This window comes from Macrosteles quadrilineatus, unplaced genomic scaffold (assembly GCF_028750875.1).
Source record: "Macrosteles quadrilineatus isolate MER2022 unplaced genomic scaffold, UCM_ALF_1.0 Scaffold_9__3_contigs__length_116548681, whole genome shotgun sequence".
Taxonomy (NCBI): domain Eukaryota; kingdom Metazoa; phylum Arthropoda; class Insecta; order Hemiptera; family Cicadellidae; genus Macrosteles; species Macrosteles quadrilineatus.
The window spans coordinates 111529208-111556123 of record NW_026542602.1 but is presented as its reverse complement, the minus strand read 5'-3'; the positions used below and the strand labels follow the sequence as shown (position 1 = coordinate 111556123).

The following is a 26916-nucleotide window of genomic DNA, read 5'->3' as shown; positions in this document are numbered from 1 at the left end:
AAACTAACGTTTCTCCTTCTTACACCTTCATTTTTTCTCCGAGCGCGGGATTTCAGTCTACTTAGAGAAATATTATTCTTAAGACTGAGATGTTTGTATTTCTTTTAATTTATTTTTCTTGAATAATGCGTAGACTATTTGAATTTAAGATTTTTGTGAAATTGAAGTGTTTCTTAACATATTCCTACCCTAATTCTTATCTCATTTTAAGTTTCCCAAATTATGATTTTACTAAAAAACATAGCTTTTGGCAAACCTATTTCTTTACTAAACTCAATAAAAGTGAAAATAAAAACTCTATTATTACAAAAATTAATTGATAGTACAAACAGTTTTTGACCTCCTACAAATCTTTGGGAGCTAAACTCTCTAAGTCCTTATATTATCAACTCTTATTCAACCCTGGCTCTTCCACTAAGTAGTAATTATTGGTAATGAGAACTAAATTTTAATAATCACACAAAAGCTGAACCATATTTTGATAATGAATGTGAAGAGTTTTCTTGTTTTGCCTTCATCCTTCTATTCCGCAACATGGAACGCTCTGAGAAAAAGCTAAATAACAAAATTAACTAAGCTATGATAAGTTTTAGAATTTCAATAAATAAGATTCTTATTGTCGCTCCTAAAATTTTCAAAATCTATGAGAGAGCCATTCACAAAACGCTATTGGAATATTTAGAAGCAAAGGGTTTGTTAGACGAATCTCAGCGTGGTTTCCGCAAAGGGAGATCAACTGAGACTGCAACAGCAGAATTTGTTGAAACCATTTAAAATTCAATAGATGAAGGTGAAATATGCATCGGCAAATTATGGACCTTGAATGGTTATTTGTGTAACTAGTGGGCGAAGTCGCACTCGTGTTACACATTGTATTTATTTTCCCTACAGTTACTATAAATCATATAAATAATTAGTAGTGATAAAAAACATTTGATAGTGTTTGCCACAGTAAGTTGTTGGAAATTCTAAAGAATGTGAGAATTAACAATTTTGCTTACTATTTGGTTTCAATCATATAAAAAAACAGAGCTCAATATGTAGAAATATCACTCTTATGAAAACATAACATAAAAAAATCAAAAATGGTCTAGCTAAAGGGTCAATTTTGGGTCGCCTAAGCCACGTTTACACGAGACCAGTTGGCGGGCAGGTTACTTGCCTCAGGTGACTTAAAAACATTAGAGGCAAGTAACCTGCCCCGTTACCTGCCTGCTCTACTGCCTCATATAATCACGACTTTGCTGTTCATAATCTACTTGGTTTGAACCTAACTCTAGTAAATCAAAAGGAGAGCAAAATAATTCTTTATGCAGATGATTAAAACTTAACAAACAGATACGAAACAAAAGTATCATTATCATTGACTGTGGAACAATTTTGCAAATTTCAATGATATTTGTAGTCTTGCTGGATTCACCACCATTCTTGGATATATTGCTAACTTTAATGATGTTCGCGACATCATTATTTGATTCTAGTAATTTGTGATAGCATCGCTAGCTTTGACGACCGCGGCAACAAAGTTGTACTAATATTGAAGAAATTAAATAATTCCTTTATTTAATTTTAAATAGACACATTTTTTAAATAGAGGGACCATACTTTACATGAAGCGAAGAAGAAGATTGAAGAACTTACAAAATGAAAATAATCATGATTCAATTTGCAATACTTACGACTAAAATAGTTTTTTTTTTCTATAATACTCTTTTTGTGGAGAACAGATATTTTTGTACGTATGTTATTTATTATAAGAGATTTGTTACAATTCCTAGTACAATTTTTTATTTCAAAAGCTTAACAATTATTCTAGAGACAAGTGACCCTACACTGTCAAATTTTCTGGAAGAAAATCATGGCAGTTAGACAGACCACAAATTACTTTAGAAGCATTTCATATTAACATTTTTTGTGGGGAAGAGCCTTTTCGCCCACCCTTGCTTGCCCCCTTTAAAACAAATTTCCTGCAGTTAACCTTTAACTGATTAGCCTTCAAAGAAGCCTTTAATTCATAGGCTAAAATGTTTAAACTTAATTAATAAAACAGCAATTGTGTTACAAAACTATTTATTTTAACTACTAAACTGTAACTGAAAGACATAATATGTAAAACTAAAAATATATTTACAGACCTACACAGAATATCACCATGCTCCCAGATTGAAGTATTTGAAGAGTACAAAATGTTTTGTGAGAGTTAAATGTTGATTTTTATACAAAAACTATAAAAATTGTCATAAATGAATAAATAATAAATGAAAGAAAATTCTTAAAAAAACAACAAATACAAATGGAAAGATGATAGACAGACAGGCATACAACAATGAACAGAATCTTATAAGGTAACAAGCAGAAAACAGGCTAGAAAGAACAATAACTTGAATGTTTTTTATATAGCCTATGCCTAAAATAAGTATGTGTTTAGACTGACTGGTTGCTTATGTAGTCTACATTCTTAGGCATTCATTGACATTTATTTACTCAACTAACACATGAGCCTCGTTAACTAAATTCTAAACAATTTATAATTATAAATTTACCAAATAAATTGCAACAAATTAAGTAAAAAATAAGAAAAAGACATTAAATGATAGACATTATAACAAAAATAAATATTTGAGAAAATGTTGAATTTTAACATGTTAAGGTTAAGTAGTAAGAATAAAAACTAATTATTGGTTTTTTTTAATACGTCAGAGTACAGTTTGAAATGTAATTCTGTATAATTTCTACTTCTGATGTTCATTGGCATGTCCAATCTTGATCTTCAAAAACAAAAAGTAATGTTAACTTTTACAAAATAGATCTTTATATACTCATCTTTAGGAAATTAACAGTTTCTATAGAGCAAGTAATAGTCAGGATGAAAACATTTTATTAACACAAAGAAGTACTACAGATGAATCTTTGTAAAATTGTTTACAAACCTATATTGTTTAGTATTTAAAAGGTTGGCAAAACGTGAATTACCTCTAAGGTAGAGTGTTTTTTTCCATTGAAAATTGCAATGATTTCCATTTTGGATTTGATTTACACAGTAACTTCAAGGCCTTCTCAGACTCAATATTGGATCATAGCATTGGGTTAGGAGTTTTCTCTTCTGGGTTTCATCTGTCGTGTCCTGAAAAAGGAAATATTACTTTAATGAAGAGAATTTGGACTTAAAATAACAAACATATACACCAACCATTGTGATGACTTAATGGTGAAATATTTTTTTGTCAAATACTCAGTAGTCATATTCTGGTTCTAAAAAAGGAAATATTACTTTAATGAAGAGAATTTGGACTTAAAATAACAAACATATACACCAACCATTGTGATGACTTAATGGTGAAATATTTTTTTGTCAAATACACAGTAGTCATATTCTGGTTCTAAATATCTAACAACCACTAAACAGCACTGTAGACTGTATATAATACCGATTAAAACAGGTCTTCACTAATCTTAAATACCCCCGCCGCAGCAAACCTGCAGACTAAGCGAATTTCCATTTGACTGATTTGATTTACACTGAAATGTCTACTTAAAAATATAACATTTATTCCCAATTTAAATAGAATTAGTTTAACAAGTACTTATGTTTGCTGCATCAGGGAGGGTAAAACTGTTTTTTTGTAAAATGTTAATAGTTAGTAAGAAATAAAAACGTTTTCCAAATTTGATCAAAATATGTTCATAAATAAGCAAACTTCAACAGTTTACTTATTCTCCATAAGAATAACATGGGAATTTTAAATTTACAATTTTTTTGAATTTTCTCCGTAATCATTAGGCGCATAATAACGCTTCAATATACTAAATGATTTGTTTTTTTAACAAATGGTTTGGAAAGAAATTGTTAAATTTTATGTTTTTTTGGTCAAAAATGGGAAAAACCTATTTTTACCCCATAAAACCCCCCGTAAACCCCCGTTCCCATGGTCCGATCATGCTGGATCGCGAACTCGTTCGAATAAACGTAGGTTTACACGTTTGTACCAAATTTCATCAAAATCGGATCATTTTTGCTCGAGTTATCGTGCTAACGGACACACATATATATATATATATATCCTACTAATATTATAAATGAGAAAGTTTGGATGTATGGATGTATGGATGTATGTTTGTGACAAGTGAACGCGAAAAATACTGGTCGGATTGGGCTGAAATTTGGCATGATGATAGCTCACATTCCCGATTAACATATAGGCATATTCTTATTTCAAAAATCCTTTCGGGCTCCACCCCAGTGGCTCTGGAGTTTCCCATGTTAACCTTATGAGAAATGAAATTATTGAATCTTAACAGCTGTTTCAATTAAACAAGTTGGTTCTGTTCTGTGATGTTCAATAGCATTAAAGTTACAAAAATTACCAACAGGGTGCAGCACTATTATTTCTTTTACATTTATGACAACGCTAATTTGCAACCAAAAGGTGAGTGAGCGTAGCGAACGAACTTCAACCTGGAGGCGAGTTAGCGTAGCGAACGAGCTAACCTGAAGGCAAGTGAGCGCAGCGAACGAGCTCCAACCTAAAGGTGAGTGAGCGTAGCGAACGAGCTCCAACCTAAAGGTGAGTGAGCGTAGCGAACGAGCTCCAACCTAAAGGTGAGTGAGCGTAGCGAACAAACTTCAACCAGGACGTGATTGAGCCATGCGAACGAGATAATCTTGAAAATTAAGAAGTTAAACGGGGCAAAGCCCGCGGGTTACAGCTAGTATAAATATATATATAAATATATATATATATATGAATTTGAACAGATGGTGTTTTTGGCCTCTAGGGACCTCAAAACGAAAAAAAAATCGGTCCCGCGTCCAGGTCTTACCATGAGTACTACGGTAATAGCTTATTCCCTATATGGGAAATTCGCTAAAACAAACTTGTCCACTGTAATTAAAAACATATATAATTTTTCAAAAATATTGAGGAAAACAGCGAATTTTCATACAAAATACAAATAAAAAGTTACAGGCCTGCATGTTGATTTATCTATCTATCTAATATATAAAATTCTCGTGTCACAGTGTTTGTCTGCAAACTCCTCCGGAACGACTTCACCGATCGTTATGAAATTTGGTGTGTAAATTCTGTAGGTATGCGAATCGGACGTAAACTATTTCCCGTTTCGAAATTCTTAAAAGGGCTCCGCCCCAGTGGCTCTGGAGTTTCCCATGTTAACCTTATGAGAAATGGAATTAATGAATCTTACCAGCTTGTGACCATTTTATATTTTATAAAACTATTTCAAAAAAAATTTCACATTTCAGCTCTTCAATATTTCAGTTTAAAAGGAAGTGAATTTCCGAGCATCTATTGTCTACAGTTGGACTGTGTACTCAACCATCCTTATCTCTACATTCCATTCCTGAATTCCTAAAATTTCCTGTCTGCCAACTTGAACTAACCATTACAGAGCGTCACTTGGGAATTGACTACTGCTGAAGCAGGATTTAATGTGTTCTATGTGGAGTTAAATAATTTTTGTAGCCTTTTGTTGGGATATTAAAACTCAAGAATACATACCTATTTCTCAAGTGAAAATGAAATGTTAACTACCTGTAAATATGTGCAAATAAGGAAATTTTGTCTATTTATGATTAATGTATTTAAGGAATTTTTATCTGTGAAAAACTTATCTTCAAAAGCCCATAGGGTGAGTACATTTGTCTATGCTTAATTTAATTTCATTTCAAACTGTATTACTATGAAGGAAACCTGATGAAAAAAATCCATTCTCTTGTAAATATTGGGAAAAATGTATTGTGTTTTAAATAATCAATTTTTATCCAGAAAGTAATACCATTCAACTCAGGATTTCACATGTGTTATCTCAAAACTTTTCCTGCAAGTCTTATGTAACTAAATATTGAATCTTATGGTAATTTTTTGAATATTTTATCCTCTCATTACAGGTAATAGTTGTTTGTATAAATTAATTGTTTCACCTTCTTTAATTTGTAAAGGTATTGACATGTTAGCTTTGTAGTAAAGAAATAATTTCTTAATTGCAATCGTTTACCGTTGCAGTAATGGTAATGCCAATGATTTATGGAAATTAAAGTTACATGATAAATTTGTTCAGTTTTGTGATTAATCAGTTATTATTATGTGAATCTCACTGTATAACCTTGCAAATAGAATTTTTATTTCATATACAAAGATTATTATTAATGTTGATTTATGAGTACAATAATTGAGATATTTTACTACAGTAGTATATGATTGCTGAAGGAAAGGTACTTATTGAATTTGTCATATTAACTCTTTTAATTTGTTCTACTTACAAATAATTAATATTATTAATGATGTTGCAATTTAATGTTTGATGAATTACCAAGGTAAATTTATATTGTTTCTGTTCCATACACATTGTATATGTAAATGAATATTTCAGGATTCACAGAACTATACTTTTATGACACTGTTTAATGCTAGGTATACTACATTTTCAGGCTTTTTTGAGTATACCCTGTTGAGATTATCACTTATTGAGGAAACTTCTAGAAGGTTGTAATTTGAGACCAACAATAATCTACCTGGACCTTAGGATATATTATTGATAACTTATGTGGTGACTACGCTTCAACACTTAAGGTCAGACACTTATGTTTTTCCAATTTTCTTGTGCTGTGATTCTCTGGGACAGTTTTTCCAGCTGAGTAACCGATCATCGAACCTACGAACTGTGTCGTGCTACTGCACAGTTATTTAATGGCTTTAAGCCTAAGTAATTCTTAACTTTTATTCTTAACTTGTTCTATATTGGTGTATTGTGTATATATAATAATTATTTGTTCTCTTATCTACTTAAAACAAAAAAAAGGGTTTCTTGTTTTCACCTTAACCTTTAAAAAAAACAAGTGGCGCTTTTTCCTGACCTAGTCTTAGAAATTCAACTCCTAACCTAACCCACTCACCCACTGAGTATAGCTGAGGTATAAATATAATTTTGGAAGGTAACAATAAAATGGCGCGGCCAACGTGGTAGGCCTAGGTTGGATTTCTACTCAAGGTTTTATGGACTTTATTTTTTTAAGAATTTGAAGAATTTTTATCGATACAGTCAACTTATACAAAACTCTTGATTGAACTTGGAGATTTTAGGGCACACATTATCGAAGTTTTGTTACAATTTGTTGTGTCTACACTTAGAAGAACATCAAACTTATATGAACCCTGATTATTATTGAACTTATTTGAATATTTTGGTCCAGTTTTTGTAGCTTGAAGAAATATTGTACAGTTCTTTGTAGAGGTTATTTGTTGTTTATCACCTCTAAAATTGTTGATTATTGATTGTTTCGTACATTGTACCTTGAATAATTTGTTGCTTTGAATTTATTCTGAATCTTTGGGTTTATCTTTGAATATTAGCCTTGAAACTTTGAATTTAGTTTGCGGGAAAATGATGTACAAGTCGTCACACATTAACCATCTGGACAGGAATGAACTTGAACATGAGTTAGATGTTCGGAGCTTTAAGGACTATTCCTCGATTAGGATGGAAGATTTAAGGAAGAAGTTGAGAAAGTTTTTGAGGCAAGAACAGTCTGGGTCAATACCAATACCTATTGCGTACGATGACGAAAATGAGGTTGACATCTGCAAAGATAAAATAAGTAAACTCTTGGAAATGTTTAATCTCGTCGTTTTACCTTTGGAAACCACTGACGTACCAAAATTGAAGCGGAGAGTGGAAGCATTGATCTTTCATACTTATCAGAGAATTGGAAGATTAGGTGGCCGTTATGAAGCTGATAGACAAAAACTTGGTCAAGAAATAAAAGATATCGTGAGACGCTATGAGAAACTGATTGGTCAATCACTCCGTGATATGAATGGTGACTCTGATAAGATGGATTCTCCCAGCGACAGTGAAGATAAGGAACTTAGGGACCAAAATAAATTAGATGAATCTACAAAAACAGTTAATGCTCGACCTTCTACTTCGTCTAGTGAAGAACATGGGGCAGGTCTCCCTAAGCAACTAGCATCAAAAGTAATAAGGCCAAATGAGAGAAGAAATAAAGACTTTCTGGATGACTTGAAGATGAGAAGAAAGAAGATGGACCAGCTGATTTTGTCAGATTCTGAGACCTGCGCTGAAGAGGATGTAGATGGGAAGCTGCGGAAGAAAAAAAATAAGAAGAGTAAGAAGAAGAAGAAGAAGACTCGTCATTTTAAAGAAGAATTGTCTATGTCATCATCTTCTACTCTATCTTCAGATGAAAACGATGGACGTAACTCCAGAAGGATTATGCTGAAGAGGACCCCGGTGAGATTATGGAACTTGAAATTTTCTGGAGATGACAACACAAGTGTTGGGGCATTCCTAGCCGACGTTGAAGATAGACGTGTCGCAAATCATATGACCTTCCGAGAGTTATTCCATGCTGCTGGTGAACTCTTTACTGGCTCCGCCTTAGTAGTTTACAGGTCCTGCCGTGGAAGAATAAAGGACTGGCAAGGACTCGAGACAAAATTGCTCTATGCTTTTCAAGATCCCGACTACGATCGAAGACTTATGAGAGAAATTGAGAACCGAAAACAAGGTGCTGAAGAAACCGTCACAGTGTATATTGCAAAAATGAGGAGTTTATTTAGTCGCTTGACTAGGCCAAAATCTGAAGAAGATATGCTCGATATCATTGAGGAAAATGTACTTCCGGAATACCAGTCAGCACTCTGCCTCCAAGATTTCAGGAATGTTGATGAGCTTGAAGTAATCTTACGTAGCCTAGAAAAAGGTCGTCTCAGAGCTCAACGTTATGACACAAAACCCCAAAGAAGCCTTCTCGAGCCTGATCTTGCTTATAAACCTCGTATTAAGAAGGACAACATTAAAATATCAACTGTAGAGTCTTCTAACCCATCGCTTAACAGAAGTAATCATCAAAGATCCAAAAATTCATTTACCTGTTGGAATTGTCACAAACCCGGTCATGTTTTCTCAGATTGTTTTAAGCCTAAGACAATGTTCTGCTATGGGTGTGGCAAGGAAAACACAACCAAGTTAAAATGTCCCTCGTGCAATTCCAAGACTACTAATAATTTGGGAAACTCTCCGGCGGAACGCCAGACATCCGGCTCCCGTTCCGCTCCAGTCAAAACCAAAATGGATTAAGTCCGGATAGCTTTGTTGTAAATAATTCTGTAAATATTACCTCTTTGTTAACCTTCAAGGAAGGAGATGTAAGGCCATATCTCAATGTAAATATTGGTGGCTCTGAAATTACAGGTTTATTGGATTCTGGAGCAAACAGAACAATAATAGGAGACAAGACTCGAAGAATGCTAGAACTTTTAGGACATCGAATCAGGTCTTCAAACATAACCCAAGCTACTACTGCAGATGGATCAAAATGTTCTATTGGAGGGGCGGTGGACGTTCCAATTGAAGTATCTGGGAGAACTATTGTAATGGAAGTTTTGTATTTACCTCACACTACAGTGTCATTGATTCTTGGTGCCGACTTTCAAAGACTTTTCGGCATTATGCTTGATTTATCTAGGGGTAGGTGGTATTTTTCTGACCAACTCCACTTCAAGGAACCAATTGATTGTACTATAGCTAGCTGTGCTACGGGTGGATTTCAAAGTAATTCCCGAGCAATATGTGCTAGAGAACACTTAACTACAGAGCAGAAGGAGCAATTAACTGAGCTAACTAACAAATATTACCCGCAAATGACAACAAAATATGGTTGTACTTCTCTTGTAGAGCATCGGATTGACACAGGTGATGCTGCACCAGTCAAGCAACGCTACTATCCTGTCTCGCCAAATGTTCAACGACACATAGACAAGGAATTGGATGAAATGCTACAGCATGACATAATAGAAACTAGTACCAGTGCGTGGTCGTCACCCGTGGTTTTAGTCAGAAAACCTGATAATACTTATCGCTTCTGCGTTGACTACCGGCGCTTGAACGCATTAACCAAAAAGGATGCATATCCCATCCCATATGTCAACCAAATATTAAATCAGCTGCGTGATGCAAGATATTTGAGCAGTATTGATATTAAATCAGCATACTGGCAAATTAAGATAGCTGAAGAATCAAGAGAGAAGACTGCATTCACCATACCAGGCCGTGGACTTTTTCAATTTAAACGGATGCCATTTGGTCTCACCAATGCTCCGGCTACCTGGCAAAGGTTAATCGATCAGATCTTAGGACCAAAATTAGAGCCTTCAGTTTTCGTCTTTCTGGATGATATCATCATTGTCACTTCAACTTTTCCTGAACATGTCAAAGTTCTTTCTGAAGTTTTTGAACGTCTCATCTCAGCTGGCTTAACCATAAACAAAGAGAAAACCCAACTATGTCGATCAGAATTAAAATATTTAGGATACAAGGTCAACTTCAGAGGTCTTCATGTTGACCCGGATAAAGTTTCAGCCTTAGAGAACATTCCGTCACCTACTTCAAAAAAGGCTGTTAGGAGTTTTATCGGAGCAACATCTTGGTATAGGAGATTTATACCTGATTATGCTACAAAGATAGCCCCATTGACTAAACTTTTACACAAGAATACTGTGTTCAAATGGAGTGAAGAAGCTGAACAATCGTTTCAGAAAATCAAGCAACTTCTTATTGATGCCCCAATTTTATCTTGTCCCAAATTTGACTTACCCTTTGAACTACACTGTGATGCCTCTGACGAAGGAATTGGTTGCGTACTTACACAGAACTATGAAGATGGCGAACATGTTATTTCTTATGCAAGTCGCACACTCAACCGAGCTGAAAAACATTACAGCACAACTGAAAAGGAATGCTTGGCTGTAATTTGGGGAATTGAGCATTACAGATCCTATCTTGAGGGAGCCAAATTCACCGTCTATACCGACCACCATAGCCTTATATGGTTAGCAAACCTTAAAGATCCTAGAGGACGTTTAGCAAGGTGGGCAGTTCGTCTCCAAGCCTTTAATTTCGAATTGAAGCACCGCAAAGGGAAGGATAATGCGGTAGCGGACCTACTTTCAAGAACAGCAACAAAAGAAGCACAGCAAGAAGAAATTGATTTGGCTTTGATTGAAGTGAAACAAGGTGTCAAAGATGGTTGGTTTCAGGCAGTGTATGATAATGTTCTAAACCATCCAGAGAATTATCCTTCGTGGCAGATTAAAGGAAATACTCTGTACAAATATATTACGCCAAGACAACCAGAAATTGACCACCGCTTTGAATGGAAACTTGTAGTTCCTAAAGATTATAGAGAGCAAGTTTATCGTGAATGTCATGATGATCCTAAGTCAGGCCATTTAGGATTTTACAAGACCTACCATAGAATTCTTCAACTGTATTATTGGCCCAAAATGAAATTTGATATCGCTAACTATGTTCGAAGATGTACCATTTGTCAAGCGGCAAAGCCAGAACAGAAGCGTCCCGCAGGAATGATGGGTGAAAATCGCTCTGTATCGCAACCTTTTGAAATAATAGCAGCTGATGTGATTGGTCCACTTCCTAGGACTCCTAGGGGATTCAAGTATATTCTGGTCGTCACTGACTTGTTTTCTAAATACACTTTGCTTTTTCCTCTTCGGTCTCTATCATCAAAGCTCATTGCTCAACACTTGGAAGAGAGAGTTTTCCTTATATACGGTTCACCACGTGCTCTTATTTCCGATAATGGACCAGAATTCATAGGAAAGGAAACAAGAAATCTGTGTGCCTCTTATGGAATCAAAATGTTTTTCAACGCTCGCAGACATGCGCAAGCTAATCCAACCGAGAGGTATAATCGTACAATAATAACTATGATTAGGTCTTATGTTGGTGATTATCATCATAAGTGGGATGAATGCCTTCCTAAACTTGGTTTTGCCTTGCGGACTGCAAAGAGTGAGGTGACTGGATACACCCCTGCAAGTCTAGTGTTTGGAAGAGAGATAACCCGGATGGAGAATATTGACGGAAACTGCAATTCAGGAATTGGTCAAGATGTCTCTCCTTACCGCTCTCACAATTCCAAGCTTAAGAAGATCTATGAAGATGTTGAAAAGCGTCTGGCTCTTGCTCACATCAGAAGCGCACGGCAATACAACCTCAGGAGAAGAAACATGGAATTCTATGAAGGAGATCATGTATGGAAGAGGAACTTCGTCCAGTCTAGCAAGGAGAAGAATGTGATCTCAAAATTTGCACCTGCTTTTGTTGGACCTTACACAATTTCAAGAAAGGTGTCACCCCTCATTTACGAACTTGAAGACAATGTTGGTCGAATGGTTGGAAGATGGCACATTGAGGACTTGAAACCATACACATCGTCAAACGCGGAACTGATTCCAGACTAAGAAGATTTCTGAAGATCACAAGCACTTCAAGTGAATGGATTTTTTTCTTTTGAAGAAAGGGTGGAGTGTGACCATTTTATATTTTATAAAACTATTTCAAAAAAAATTTCACATTTCAGCTCTTCAATATTTCAGTTTAAAAGGAAGTGAATTTCCGAGCATCTATTGTCTACAGTTGGACTGTGTACTCAACCATCCTTATCTCTACATTCCATTCCTGAATTCCTAAAATTTCCTGTCTGCCAACTTGAACTAACCATTACAGAGCGTCACTTGGGAATTGACTACTGCTGAAGCAGGATTTAATGTGTTCTATGTGGAGTTAAATAATTTTTGTAGCCTTTTGTTGGGATATTAAAACTCAAGAATACATACCTATTTCTCAAGTGAAAATGAAATGTTAACTACCTGTAAATATGTGCAAATAAGGAAATTTTGTCTATTTATGATTAATGTATTTAAGGAATTTTTATCTGTGAAAAACTTATCTTCAAAAGCCCATAGGGTGAGTACATTTGTCTATGCTTAATTTAATTTCATTTCAAACTGTATTACTATGAAGGAAACCTGATGAAAAAAATCCATTCTCTTGTAAATATTGGGAAAAATGTATTGTGTTTTAAATAATCAATTTTTATCCAGAAAGTAATACCATTCAACTCAGGATTTCACATGTGTTATCTCAAAACTTTTCCTGCAAGTCTTATGTAACTAAATATTGAATCTTATGGTAATTTTTTGAATATTTTATCCTCTCATTACAGGTAATAGTTGTTTGTATAAATTAATTGTTTCACCTTCTTTAATTTGTAAAGGTATTGACATGTTAGCTTTGTAGTAAAGAAATAATTTCTTAATTGCAATCGTTTACCGTTGCAGTAATGGTAATGCCAATGATTTATGGAAATTAAAGTTACATGATAAATTTGTTCAGTTTTGTGATTAATCAGTTATTATTATGTGAATCTCACTGTATAACCTTGCAAATAGAATTTTTATTTCATATACAAAGATTATTATTAATGTTGATTTATGAGTACAATAATTGAGATATTTTACTACAGTAGTATATGATTGCTGAAGGAAAGGTACTTATTGAATTTGTCATATTAACTCTTTTAATTTGTTCTACTTACAAATAATTAATATTATTAATGATGTTGCAATTTAATGTTTGATGAATTACCAAGGTAAATTTATATTGTTTCTGTTCCATACACATTGTATATGTAAATGAATATTTCAGGATTCACAGAACTATACTTTTATGACACTGTTTAATGCTAGGTATACTACATTTTCAGGCTTTTTTGAGTATACCCTGTTGAGATTATCACTTATTGAGGAAACTTCTAGAAGGTTGTAATTTGAGACCAACAATAATCTACCTGGACCTTAGGATATATTATTGATAACTTATGTGGTGACTACGCTTCAACACTTAAGGTCAGACACTTATGTTTTTCCAATTTTCTTGTGCTGTGATTCTCTGGGACAGTTTTTCCAGCTGAGTAACCGATCATCGAACCTACGAACTGTGTCGTGCTACTGCACAGTTATTTAATGGCTTTAAGCCTAAGTAATTCTTAACTTTTATTCTTAACTTGTTCTATATTGGTGTATTGTGTATATATAATAATTATTTGTTCTCTTATCTACTTAAAACAAAAAAAAGGGTTTCTTGTTTTCACCTTAACCTTTAAAAAAAACAAGTGGCGCTTTTTCCTGACCTAGTCTTAGAAATTCAACTCCTAACCTAACCCACTCACCCACTGAGTATAGCTGAGGTATAAATATAATTTTGGAAGGTAACAAGCTGTTTCAATTAAACAAGTTGGTTCTGTTCTATGATGTTCAATAGCATTAAAGTTACAAGGATTACCAACAGGGTGCAGCACTATTATTTCTTTTACATTTATGACAACAGCTAATTTGCAACCAAAAGGTGAGTGAGCGTAGCGAACGAACTTCAACCTGGAGGCGAGTTAGCGTAGCGAACGAGCTAACCTGAAGGCAAGTGAGCGCAGCGAACGAGCTCCAACCTGAACGAACTTCAACCCAAAGGTGAGTGAGCGTAGCAAACGAACTTCAACCAGGACGTGATTGAGCGATGCGAACGAGATCATCTTGAAAATTAAACGTAACGGTACTTTCTTTCCATCGGTCTGTCTTAGGGGAAACCTATGATAACTTAGGCGATACGAAGTTCGCCGGGTCAGCTAGTACTATTATAAAAAAGAGGTGGTTGCTGTATGTGTGTATGGGAAAAGTAAACTCGAAAAATACTGGTCGGATTGGGCTGAAATTTGGCATGATGATAGCTCACATTCCCGATTAACATATAGGCATATTCTTATTTCAAAAATCCTTTCGAGCTCCGCCCCAGTGGCTCTGGAGTTTCCCATGTTAAACTTATGAGAAATGGAATTATTGAATCTTAACAGCTGTTTCAATTAAACAAGTTGGTTCTGTTCTATGATGTTCAATAGCATTAAAGTTACAAGGATTACCAACAGGGTGCAGCACTATTATTTATTTTACATTTATGACAACAGCTAATTTGCAATCAAAAGGTGAGTGAGCGTAGCGAACGAACTTCAACCTGGAGGCGAGTTAGCGTAGCGAACGAGCTAACCTGAAGGCAAGTGAGCGCAGCGAACGAGCTCCAACCTAAAGGTGAGTGAGCGTAGCGAACCAGCTCCAACCTAAAGGTGAGTGAGCGTAGCGAACAAAGGGGACGCGGAAAGGTCGCCCCCGGAAACATCACCCCCCTACGTCATAATGACGTTAGAGACCGGGGGGTGATGTTTCCGGCCGCGGACACTCAATTTCAGTTGCAGCATGCACTCGTCGATATGACGAGTTATTTTTGAGTTTGCGTATTAATTAGATAATTATATTCACTTATCATATAAAATTACCAGATTTTCTAATTAGAATTGGTGTCAACCGGATACGTTAACCCCGATCGTTTTCAAAATGCACACCCCGGAAAGGTCCCCCCCTGCCATGATCTCCCCCGGTATACCTGCTGTAGGGCTTGGGCTCGTGACTCGAGCCAGCTATTGTTCACAAGGGTAGAGACTGTCCCATATTACCACCGCTCGACTGAACTCGCAAGAATGGGAAGGATTTGGTATTATTACGCAAATGTTGTGGATATTAAGATAAATACAAATTAACACTTTGATATTGTGCTTTCTCTAGACATTTCCCCTTAATTTTATACATCAAATGATGTATAAATTACATATAGTTTTTTCCGTCAACGTATAAAATGTATTTGAAACACGTGGAAATGAAATAAAATGTTTATAGTAATAGTGACAATTAAGTAAGGAATCAACTCGTATTAATATGAGCATGCTTCAACCACTCAACATCATAATACAGTACACACTTGACAAACATATTTTCACATTTACTAATTCTTAAATTGTAAACATTGAGCAATAAATGCTGTATATAATTTTTATACATTTAAATAATTGTCTGGATTTTATGGTAAAATAAATGCATTGAGAATATTCCTGATTTGATATTGGTGAAGGACTCTTTCCCGTAAAAAGAATTTAGAAAGTAAATATTGGTTAGTTTTTTCGGCAATAAACAGGAAAAAGCTCACACTGTTTACGTTTGCGTTGACAGAGAAGCAAGCAAAAGTGTCACATTCACTTTATTTCATGATTTCACTTCACACTGCTGATATTAAATAACTAAATTGACATTGAAGTAGTACAGTTATTCCATGAACGGTCGCCCATTGTTTTGAAAGTTACACATTTATATCTACCTGTAGTTCGCAGAATATTAATACGTATAACTTAAAAGTTTGCAAGAGAACATAATCCTAAGTATGGTATCCACTATTCTCAGAGTATTGATTTATGGAATTCGTCTGTAATTTGCAGACTATTAATTCGTAGAGTACAACTGTATTTATAGCGGGAAGTATTTTTTGTAAAATAGCTTAGACTTCCCCACTTCAGGTATCCCTCCCAAGAATACCTGAGCCAAATACGTTTGTTTAACATAGTCAAGGAAAAGTTTAGTTAGTTATTTACTAAAGTCAGTTTCATCTTTTTACCATAATTCGTACATTAACATAATTCATAATTATCAGTGTTATCTAGCCTATGTACTTAATTAATTTGGAAGGGGTTAATTTGTGAACAGAACGCCTCATTGAGTTTTAAACAGATTTTGAAAATGTTAATGTAATTTGTAAAAAGTATACTCTGAAGTTGCACTAACAATAAAATCAGCTCAAAATATGGTAGGGGATTTTCCCCAGTGTTTTCTAGAGACCTGCTACACCGGTTCACATTTTTATAACCCTCGAAATTTTGGTATATCGATATAGACTACACACATTCTACAAACATGACATAACTTTCATGGCATAAACTTATAGGCCTACTTACACAGATTTGATTTCAGACAAATCTTGATTTTACCCAAGGGTAGAAGTAATAGAGATGTATAGTTCAAATCTACAGATTTCCTGAATACGAAGATCCGTTACGGTAGGAAAAAACAACATTTAAAATTGAAACAGTATGCGGGCAAACACCGACGATCAATATTTAAGTAAACTACTTGTAACATAAAAACGTCAATGACAGTTTGAAACCAGCTGTTAGTTAAAACAGCACTGAAACGACTTTAAATTATTAGCGTCGGCTGCTAGACTAAAAAAATAAACCTAAAAAAATGAAATCATGGCATTGACATTCCCTTCCTTAGAAAATTATATTTATTTCAACACAAAAATCACGAAATCGCGAAAATGGTTGATTCAGAATCCTGAAATGAAAAAAAAAACTCTGTCACGTTTAAAAATATAATATATCACAATTAATTGCACACTCTAGTGGAAATCGATGAAACCCACCCATATGAATTCTTGCTTATCCGTTTACTTTTCCACTCTTTGCGTTTTTGTACATGCCAAGTCAAGTCTTAAAACATTACATTTAAAACAATTGTATTAAATCTTCCATAAATTACAAGAAACAGTGACTCATCCATTTTCCCCAATTCCGAATATTTGTGCGCAATCTTGGCGACTTATGTTCAGTCTCCAGCATTTTTGAAGGTGTTCGCAATTCAGACACACCCGTTCCTATAGTCCGATTATGCTGGTTCACGAACTTGTTCTAATAAACTTAGGTTTACACGTTTGTAACAAATCTCATCAAACTCGCAGCGTTGTAGCCCGAGTTACCGCGCTCACGGTCACATATACAGGGTGTATTTATAAAGTCCCGCATGGGCCTAATATTTTCAAAACGGCAATAGATAAATCAATAAGATTTGGTACATAAACACCACACCTAAAAACAACGTTTTAAAGACTGTCAGTTTTCTGTCATATAATGGGGACATCCCGCAAGGAGTCAGAAGGAAATCTTAAATAAGAGCATAGGTTGATATTTACAGATAACCGTAGGCATATTCTACAACTTAGTAAAACGTTATTTTTTGTATTAAAGCCATTTTTAATTTGGGACACAAATGATTTTTCTTTTTGCTTTCTTTATTTGTTGTGCTCTTGGTCTTTAATGTTTACCAGGTTTTTAATGATTTATTTGTTGCCAAAAACAATTTAAGAAAATATATTTAATTATTTACTTACATTATTTTTTACGTAGTTAAAATGACTAAGTATTTGATTTGATAATTTGAAATATTATCGACATATTTTTCAACCTTTTCCCATATAAGAAGGTGTCCAAACACTACCAAATGGGTAAAGGTACTACAGTAGCAAAATGTGTATTTATAAAAAGAAATAAAAATAAGAATAAGAAACGAAACACACAAATTTAAAGTGCGTAACACAAAAAATTTATCTTTATGCTTTTTTCTTCTTTTTGTGCTCTTGATTTTGATTTTGATATATTTTATTGTTTTAAATTATATTGTAAATTAAGTTTACTGTATAAATTCCTTGACACTTTGTAGAATATTAAATTGTTATTCAGTTATATTTTTGTATTTTCTTTCCATAATTAAAATGTATAGGACTAATAGACGATTTAGTACTCATTGTGTGTATTTATTTCTCAATTTAAGTACCTGTCTTCCAAACTTTGTTACAAAATCCTAAATTTGTGTTAGCGAATTTCCCCTATAGGGAATAAGCTATTACCGTAGTACTCATGGTAAGACCTGGACCCGGGACCGATTTACTTTTTCGTTTTGAGGTCCCTAGATGCCAAAAACACCATCCGTTCAAATTCATAAATTTGATGAAATTTGGTACAAGCGTGTAAACCTACGTTTATTCGAACGAGTTCGCGAACCAGCATGATCGAACCAAGGGAACGGGGGTTTATGGGGGGTTTTATGGGGTAAAAATTGGGTTTTCCCATTTTTGACACTAAAAACTTAAAATTTAGCAATTTCTTTATAAACCATTTTGTAGAGCTTAAAAAACAAATAATTTAGTATATTGAAGCGTTAATTATGCGCCTAATGGTTAGGGAGAAAATTCCAAAAATCTGTAAATTTAAAATTTCCATGTTATACTTAGAATAAGTAAACTGTTGTAGTTTGCTTGTTTATATACATATTTTAATCAAATTTGGAAAATGCATTCATTTCATACTAAACTATTATCATTTTACAAAAAAAAACACCTTTTTACCCTCCTTGTTGCAGCAAACCTAAGTACTCGTTAAACTTTGATGGTTCAAAACTGGACCCAGCTGTTCCTGATCATTGGGCTTTAAATAAATGGTCATGGCTAATGAAACAGCTGATCTTAGTCAGTAACAAAGCTACACAGATCATCTCACACCATTATACACTCATATTTGGGTTGAAATACGCACCTAGGTGGCGTCCCCATATCAATTGATATTGATATATATTGAACTAATGTTATTTAAATAGGGAATAAATGTGATATTTTTACAGAGACATTTTAGCGTAAATCCAATCAGGCAAGTGGAAATTCGCCTAGTCTGCAGGTTTGCTGTGTCGGGGGTATTTTTAATTATAATGGCACTTTGTGATACGTTATTGGAGTATATACGAATGATACTATCGTTTAAGCGATGTAATACAAGTTTACAGCTCAACATTTCAAATTTTGATTACATATTAAAAATTTGAACTCACGTATATTTTCCCCTTAGTAATTATGAAACATAATTTAGCAAACTTCAGTAGCAAAAAGGTTTTCTAAACATATACATCTTATAACAAAACTAATTTATTGGTATATCAACACTGATTGCAAGTCCTCTTCTCGATTTAAAGTGATTCTGATATTTTGATTATACTTTCATTATATTTTGACTCTATTCCAGTGATATGAAACTAGCCTAGGCTGTTTCTGAATTAAGGTACTTTTTGGCATAACCTTTAGAATAGTATCATTTACATATTTGTAATTACTAACAATTAATTATTTCGATAAGTTTAAGGGATTAATCCCCTAAAACATATTATTATGTTTATTCTTATTTAATAATCTGTTTCTAATTTTCAAATTATTAATTAAATCGGGGCCAAACCTAAAGCAATGCGATTCATTTTTAATACATTTAGAAATTATTCTATTTTTAACAAATGTATTGCTTAACAATTACCATAGGGTGTAAGGTAAGTTTACTGATGTTGATAAGTATAACTACCATTTAATGCAACAGAAAAAATGTATACTTTACGCATTATCGTTGGTTATGAATTAAGTATGAAAGAATCATTTTTTAAAGTCAATCTTTGCTCGCATTATTTAGTTGTCTCAGAAGTTCATACACATCTAAATCTACTGATTGATATTCCACCACAGCGTCTGCAATTTTCTTCTGTGGAAAAGCTGTTGTCCAAGCGACAACAATAATGAACGAGCGGTCGACCCTCAGAACAATGGACAGAGGAGGACGGGCAGCAGGTAGGCTGCCGAGCAGCCCAGCCCTACTAGGGGTAGCGTTTCAGGGGGGGACGATTCCGGGGTGTACATAGGGGATGCCTTGCCGGGGAAGACCTTTCCGTTTCTACTTGTTTGAATTAAAATTAATAACATAATTAGTTCATATCAACTAGATTTTGATAAATTACTTGTCAAGCCCTTGGGGGGGGGGGAACGATTCCGGTCGCGGACATAGATTTTATACCAGCTGGTTGTCTGGTTTCGTGACGTCACGTTTAGCCTGGGGGTGATGTTTCCGGGGGCGACCATTCCGGCGACCCCGAACAAACTTCAACCAGGACGTGATTGAGCCATGCAAACGAGATAATCTTGAAAATTAAGAAATTAAACGGGGAAAAGCCCGCGGGTTACAGCTAGTTTTTAATGTAAACAATATCTGTGTCAGAAACCAATCGGTATTGGGGAGTGAATATCATCCTCCCTATCACAGCAAACCTGGAGATTATATAATTATTTTTGCTGCTAGATTGTATTTTGATTAAAATATATGTATTTATAATTTAAAGATTTACGAGTTAAATAATGATGCAAATTACGAATGAAGATAGCATCAATTGCTCAGGTTTTCTAAAACACGGAACACTCAGAAGTGAAATGTTTAGATAACTAAAAGTATAGATGATATTTTGGTGCTTATGTATTTCTTAAATAAATTACAAATAAAAATGTTTGTCTATTGTCAAGATAATATAACGAATCTGAAAAATAAATGTCAAGTACTTTAGACTGAACTAGTTATTGACTACCATAAATGTTTTGTACATTTTATATGTTTTACAGATATGATTTATTGTTAAACTATATAAATCCTGTTATTTAGTTTTAAACTTGACATTATCTTTATTAAACTTTTCAGTTAGGCTATATATCTCTAATAATATATGTTTTTTTGTTATTATTAGTAAATACTTATAAGACTGTTATAAAAATATGATCTTTAAGAGTTCTCAGAAATTTGTAGAATAGCTTAGTTCAAATTTGTTCTGATTTACGAAGACATTAGCTTGCAATGTAAAGGCTAAGCAAATAGAAACCTAATTGCAACTAGAACCACCTATTTAAACCCCAAGGTATTCAGCAGAATTATTTTTAAACCCAAAAAAGCACCCAAAAGGGTAGATTTTGGGGGGTTGGGGTGGTTTTTGGGAAATTTTCAAATGTCTAAAGGGGGTCGAGGTATACCTAATTTTAGAGGTCTTTGAGTACTGAGTATTTTAGTGGTTTAAAATTATTTTAATCCCTATTTACGTACAAGTACGTTCAAAAACGTAAAAAATAGACCTTTGAACAACTTTTTACTGCGTAGAGGTGAAATTTCGTGGAGGTTGAAATTGTCATAACACTTAAATAGCTAAATGAGCTTTCAAAAACACTCTCGATTTCAACCAGTTTCCTAACCTTTTACTTATGTTACGCATTTTCAAACTTTTTGAAGTTTCAAAAGCTGTTATCTTAAAAAGTTTAAATGGCAACATAGGTTTCACCACATACCATATTGTAGCCCTTAAAATTAGCTACAATTTTTGCACTTAATGTTTTTTGATATCTTTATTGGTTAAAGAGCTATAGCGAAATCATACTAGGGGCCACGAGAGCCTGCAGTTGGCGGCAGCCAATAGCAAGACTGAACTAGCGCGACTTTGTAACTTCACCCGTTCTCTACTTTTCCACACTAATTAAAATAATCTAAACAGTATTTTCAAACCAACTGGTATTATTAGATTTGGCAACACCGCACTGTCCTCATTGGCTCCTTCAAAGTCACGTGGTAAATAGGCTCCTCCCTTGATTGTAAACTCTCGTGGACCGTACTGTAGTGTATTTTAACGGTCTATTAAATGGTATTCAAAGGGTTTGCGGTTGTAAATGTACACGTCTAGGTTTGATTAACACTATATGTCTAATAAAATAAAATAATACCCAGATTGTAAAACTTGGAAGATTTAATAAAGGAAAGAACACAACTGCAAATATTCTTAGTTATTTTACAATTTCTTAGCTCTAATAGTGCTTTAAATGAATAATTTGTTTAAATGCTCCTTCTAAATAAAATAATTTTCATCATGAAATCAATGAGCGTGTGCGTGAAACTAGTCACGTTCGATTAGATAAAACAAATTATACGGAACTTACTGGACGTGTACGAGAGAAGAATGCACCTGCGGTGTAAAATATCAAAAGCATATTTAAGTGGAGAAGAAGTATTTTATTCATTTACGAACAGAGTTGAGTTTTGCATGGAACAAAATGGAAGGCACTTTGAGAAGAGCCTAGCAGTATGTAGGCTATTAATACTGAGTCAAACAAATTATTCATTCAAAGCACTATTAGAGCTATGGCATTGTAAAATACTAAGAATATTTGCATTTTTTCCCCCTTTATTAAATCGTCCAAGTTTTACAATCTGGTTATTATTTTATTTTCTTAGACATAATTAGTTTTAATCAAACCTAGACATTTACAAATTTTATTTATAACAGCAAACACTTTGAGTACCATTTAACCATTAAAATACACTAATTTCACTATACAGTAGAACCTCTTTAATCCGAACCACCCTAATCCGAACGTCCACTAATCCGAACCCCTCATTGCTGTACTCTACACACAGTACAGTAGTTCTTTATTGTATACTGTATTTAATTTACAGTACTGTTTATTCACCATGTTTACTACTGTATTAAATAAACACTGTATTTTACTTTATAAAACATTTTTTTTCACTTTTCCCAAAATAATGTTGATCAATTTTAGCCATGTTTTAGCTATTGTTATGTAAAAACAACAATATGTTCTGTAATCCGAACTATTCAATAGTCCGAACTACCCCTGGTCCCAATTAGTTCGGATTAAAGAGGTTCTACTGTAGCTATGTAACCAATAAAGATACAAAAAAAAACAACATTAAATGCAAAAAGTGTAGCTAATTTTAAGGGCTACAACGTGGTATGTGATGAAATCCATATGACAATAGCTTTTGAAACTCCAAAAAGTTTGAAAATGCGTAAAACATAAGTAAAAAGTTGGTAAAATGGCTGAAACCAGAGTTTTTGAAAGCTCATTTAGCAATTAAAGTGTTTTGAAATTTCACTTCTACGCAGTGAATAGTTGTTCAAAGGTATATTTTTTTACGTTTTTGAACACCCTGTAAATAGGGATAGAAATAATTTTAAACTTTTCTCACCAAAATACTCAGGACTCAAAGACCTTTAAAATCAGGTATAACTGGACCCTGCTTTACATTTGAAAATTTCCCAAAAACCACCCCCACCCCCTAAAATCTACCCTATTTGGTGCTTTTTCGGGTTAAAAAATAATTTTTCACCACACTATGATGTTTTTATCAGTTTTACATACCGTACGTTAATTGGTGGCTGAAAGTTACAATTTGCTGGCCATGCCAGCTGTCATTGTTATTTGGGGACCGAGCAGGTTTTTACATCCCTAGGGCCACAAAATCAGCTGCCCGCTTACTTACTTATAGCATGAATGCATATTAAATACACAATCAGTATCCATAGCATTGCAATAGAATTGTTTTATTGTCCCCGTTGCCTAGCAACTATTTATTTATTTTTTGCTGATTCCTCAAATTATTTCTTCACATAGGTAACCTTAAAGTAGTAGTTGCGTTGACTATCAGTGTGCATTATCATAGTGGTGAATAGGGTATAGTGTTGTGAAAATAGCGTTCGTACCATGGACTGAAATGGTTTTGCAGCTCTCGATCGATCTAAGTTCTCGACGAATTTGAGCCGACAAAACCTCATTTTCGGCCCTAGGTACGAAATATACCATTACTGAATTCCTTGGGGTCGAAATAGGGGGTTCCAATTGCAATAAGGTTTCTATTTGCGTTCATATTGGAGCTATAGAAGCCGGTTGGGTGGTCTGGGACATCCTGTAAATTCATGTACTTTTATTTTATATAGTTGGTATTCGGGTTTTATGTGTTTGAAAAATAATGTACATGTTTGAATAACAACATGTTTTTCTAGAAAAATAAAAAGATTTATAAAAGTCATCAATACTTATTGTAATGATCATTTTCCATACACAACTCTTACTTCATGTGATCTCCAATGTTGTCTTTATAAAAATGTGTACTTTTACTACGTTTCTTGAGAACACATTTTTATTTGCTCTTTGTTTTTAAGTCATAACTTTCTACAACAAAATAGTAATTGAAATATTTTTACATTTTCATTTAGGGATATAAATTCTTATCATTTTGTATATCTTGAATTTCACATAAAGAATTTTTGGTTCACGCAGCAAAGTTTTATTTTCAAAACCCAATTTTTTTTACCTTATGTCAATACATACTGTAGTTTGTTATAAATATTTATTTTGTTTTTGAATTCTTCATTTCATTACAAAGAATTCAAGTATACAGTTCAATAGGTTTGCCCTGTTGGTTTGGTGTGTATAAATTTTCAAAAATATGACTGCCAAATCGCCAAAAATGCCTTGCCACTGGAGACTTTGCCCATTGCCAGTTGGAGGGTTAACAAATTAAGTGGTTTGTTAATTTGAAATTCTTGGTAATGCTATACTCTAATACGAGCAAAGTCTGTTTGTCTCTGTCTGTAACATGTATCTCAAAATCCAGCCAAAGGATTTTGACAAAATCTGGAATTGGGAACTTATTGCCTTAAAAACGTGATTGACGACAGCCACTACCTCGGGAAAATTTGTATTTCGCTACACAACTCATTTGATGAATTCAAAAATTTAACATTGGCCTTATGGGCTGTCAAGCACCTGTGTTGGTTGAACAAAATAACAAGTAAAAAGTAAACAAAATACTTGTACATGTGTTTATAACAAGCCATCCACAGTATACTAGCAAATTAAAAATACAGTACAAACAAAGTGACAAACATCAGTTGTAACTATTGAGAAAAGATTGCACTGAAGATTATTCGATACAGGGGAAAATAGAGCATGTCAGTGTTGATGAGTGATAAGTGTGTTGGTGCCGTTTGAGTGCAATGGCGTAAACTCAATGTTTCACTTATTTAAGGGTAGATTTTACAACTATGTTTATGCACTTTTAATTATTTTACATAATTTGGACAGCTGTATTCATAACGGATTTATAAAAACTTACTTGATTTATTTTTAACATTTGTTTTATGTTTTTATAACAAAAGAAATGTGTACGATTAAAATAAATTAATGTGTTGGGTTAACGGGTGAAAATGTCTATCATAATATTGAAATTCCACTGGAACTTAAATAGCCTAAAAAAGCCAAAATTAGTGGTAATAAACGTGATTTTCCTTTATATTGATTTTACAATCAAAATAAACTGTACCGAGCCATGGCTTGGTCCCCCGGTACTATGTTCTTATGTAGTTAGTACCTTTGACTATTGATACAACTAGACATTTCGTCCCCATTTTAAAGTTGTTGCCAGTTTTGAAATTAAAATTGTTGTAGTTGATGTGAGCCACTGACTGATTGTGGTGATCTAAATTACTAATTTCTGTCGAATACACAAACCTTTTTACCAATTCCAACTAATGGAATGACTTATTGCTGGCTTGCAACTGTTATGTTATGTATGACCCATCATCTTGGTCAGCAAAAAAAGTAAAAAATATAATTTCAGTCTTAATTTAATGCAGTGTCTCTAATAACTAAACAAAATATAAAATGGTTTTCAAGGGTTACTAGACACAAAGTTATTTTTCACATTTGTCAAAATTTTATTTACATCATTTTTTAAATAATTCAATACATCAGGATTCCAACTATCCAAATTAAATTAAGATAGTTAAATAAAATCTTGTTCATTGGATGTAAAATATATTTAATTAGAGGTAAAACAAATGGAAAAAGGTAACTTTACAAATCACCAAAGAAATATGAAATTTTACCCTCAAACAAGGAAATACAAATGATCACATTAAAATAAACGATCAAAATAACTGAATAATTACTTTTTCTGTACTAAACAACTGGTTTTTACAACAAAGACTTAAACTATTAATAAAATTCAGGAATTTGGATCATTGGAATTCTTTTGTATTTCGTATGGTACGTCTCAAATGTACAAAAACAAAACAAATTCAGTTAATTAACAATACAGTTGGCAGTTGATTTGACCAACAAGTTTATTGTTTTAGAGCATATCCATGATATCAGTAAAAATATGTAAATGCAAAGAAATAAATGCAATTTTAGTTAACTTTTAACAACGATAATTTCAAAATATAAATAATTGAAACTTAAATTTAGGAATCTTTAAAACATTCGCTACCAATTGTCTCAATATTAGATCACAGTAAAAAAGAACTATTATTGTGCGCCAAATCATTTGGCGCACAATAATAGTTCACAGATTCAAGATTTTATTTAAATGTTTACCTGTTTTGGAATCAACCGATAGTTTTGTCTCTTGAACCAAGTTACCAGGCCTAAATGCAAGTCTTTTAGTGTCACAGACCTAAAAAAGTCTCAAAAAAGTATATCAAATATGCTTGGTAAGCTATAGTTAAAAAATGTGAAGTTAGTCTAATAAACTCAGAAAATCAATCCACCCTCAACATCACAACACGTTACGTAAATGGTAGCAAATGTCTTTAACAGTTTATGGTTTTGAAAAATGTACATTAATTTACTTCACTGCCAACTGACTAAAGGAACAATAATTGTGTT

The 26916-nt window shown here is 33.7% G+C and overlaps 1 protein-coding gene across 1 annotated transcript in view; it reads right to left on the bottom strand.

Annotated features, from left to right (window-relative positions):
- Window positions 1-2140: 2140 nt before the first annotated feature.
- The window catches only part of LOC129003928 (uncharacterized), a 73686-nt gene continuing 48910 nt past the window's right edge, over window positions 2141-26916 (bottom strand). Inside the window, exon 19 of the mRNA XM_054432274.1 lies at window positions 2141-3124. Within this exon, the coding sequence (XP_054288249.1) occupies window positions 3111-3124 (14 nt within the window). The 3' untranslated portion in view covers window positions 2141-3110. The remainder of the gene's footprint in view (window positions 3125-26916) is intronic.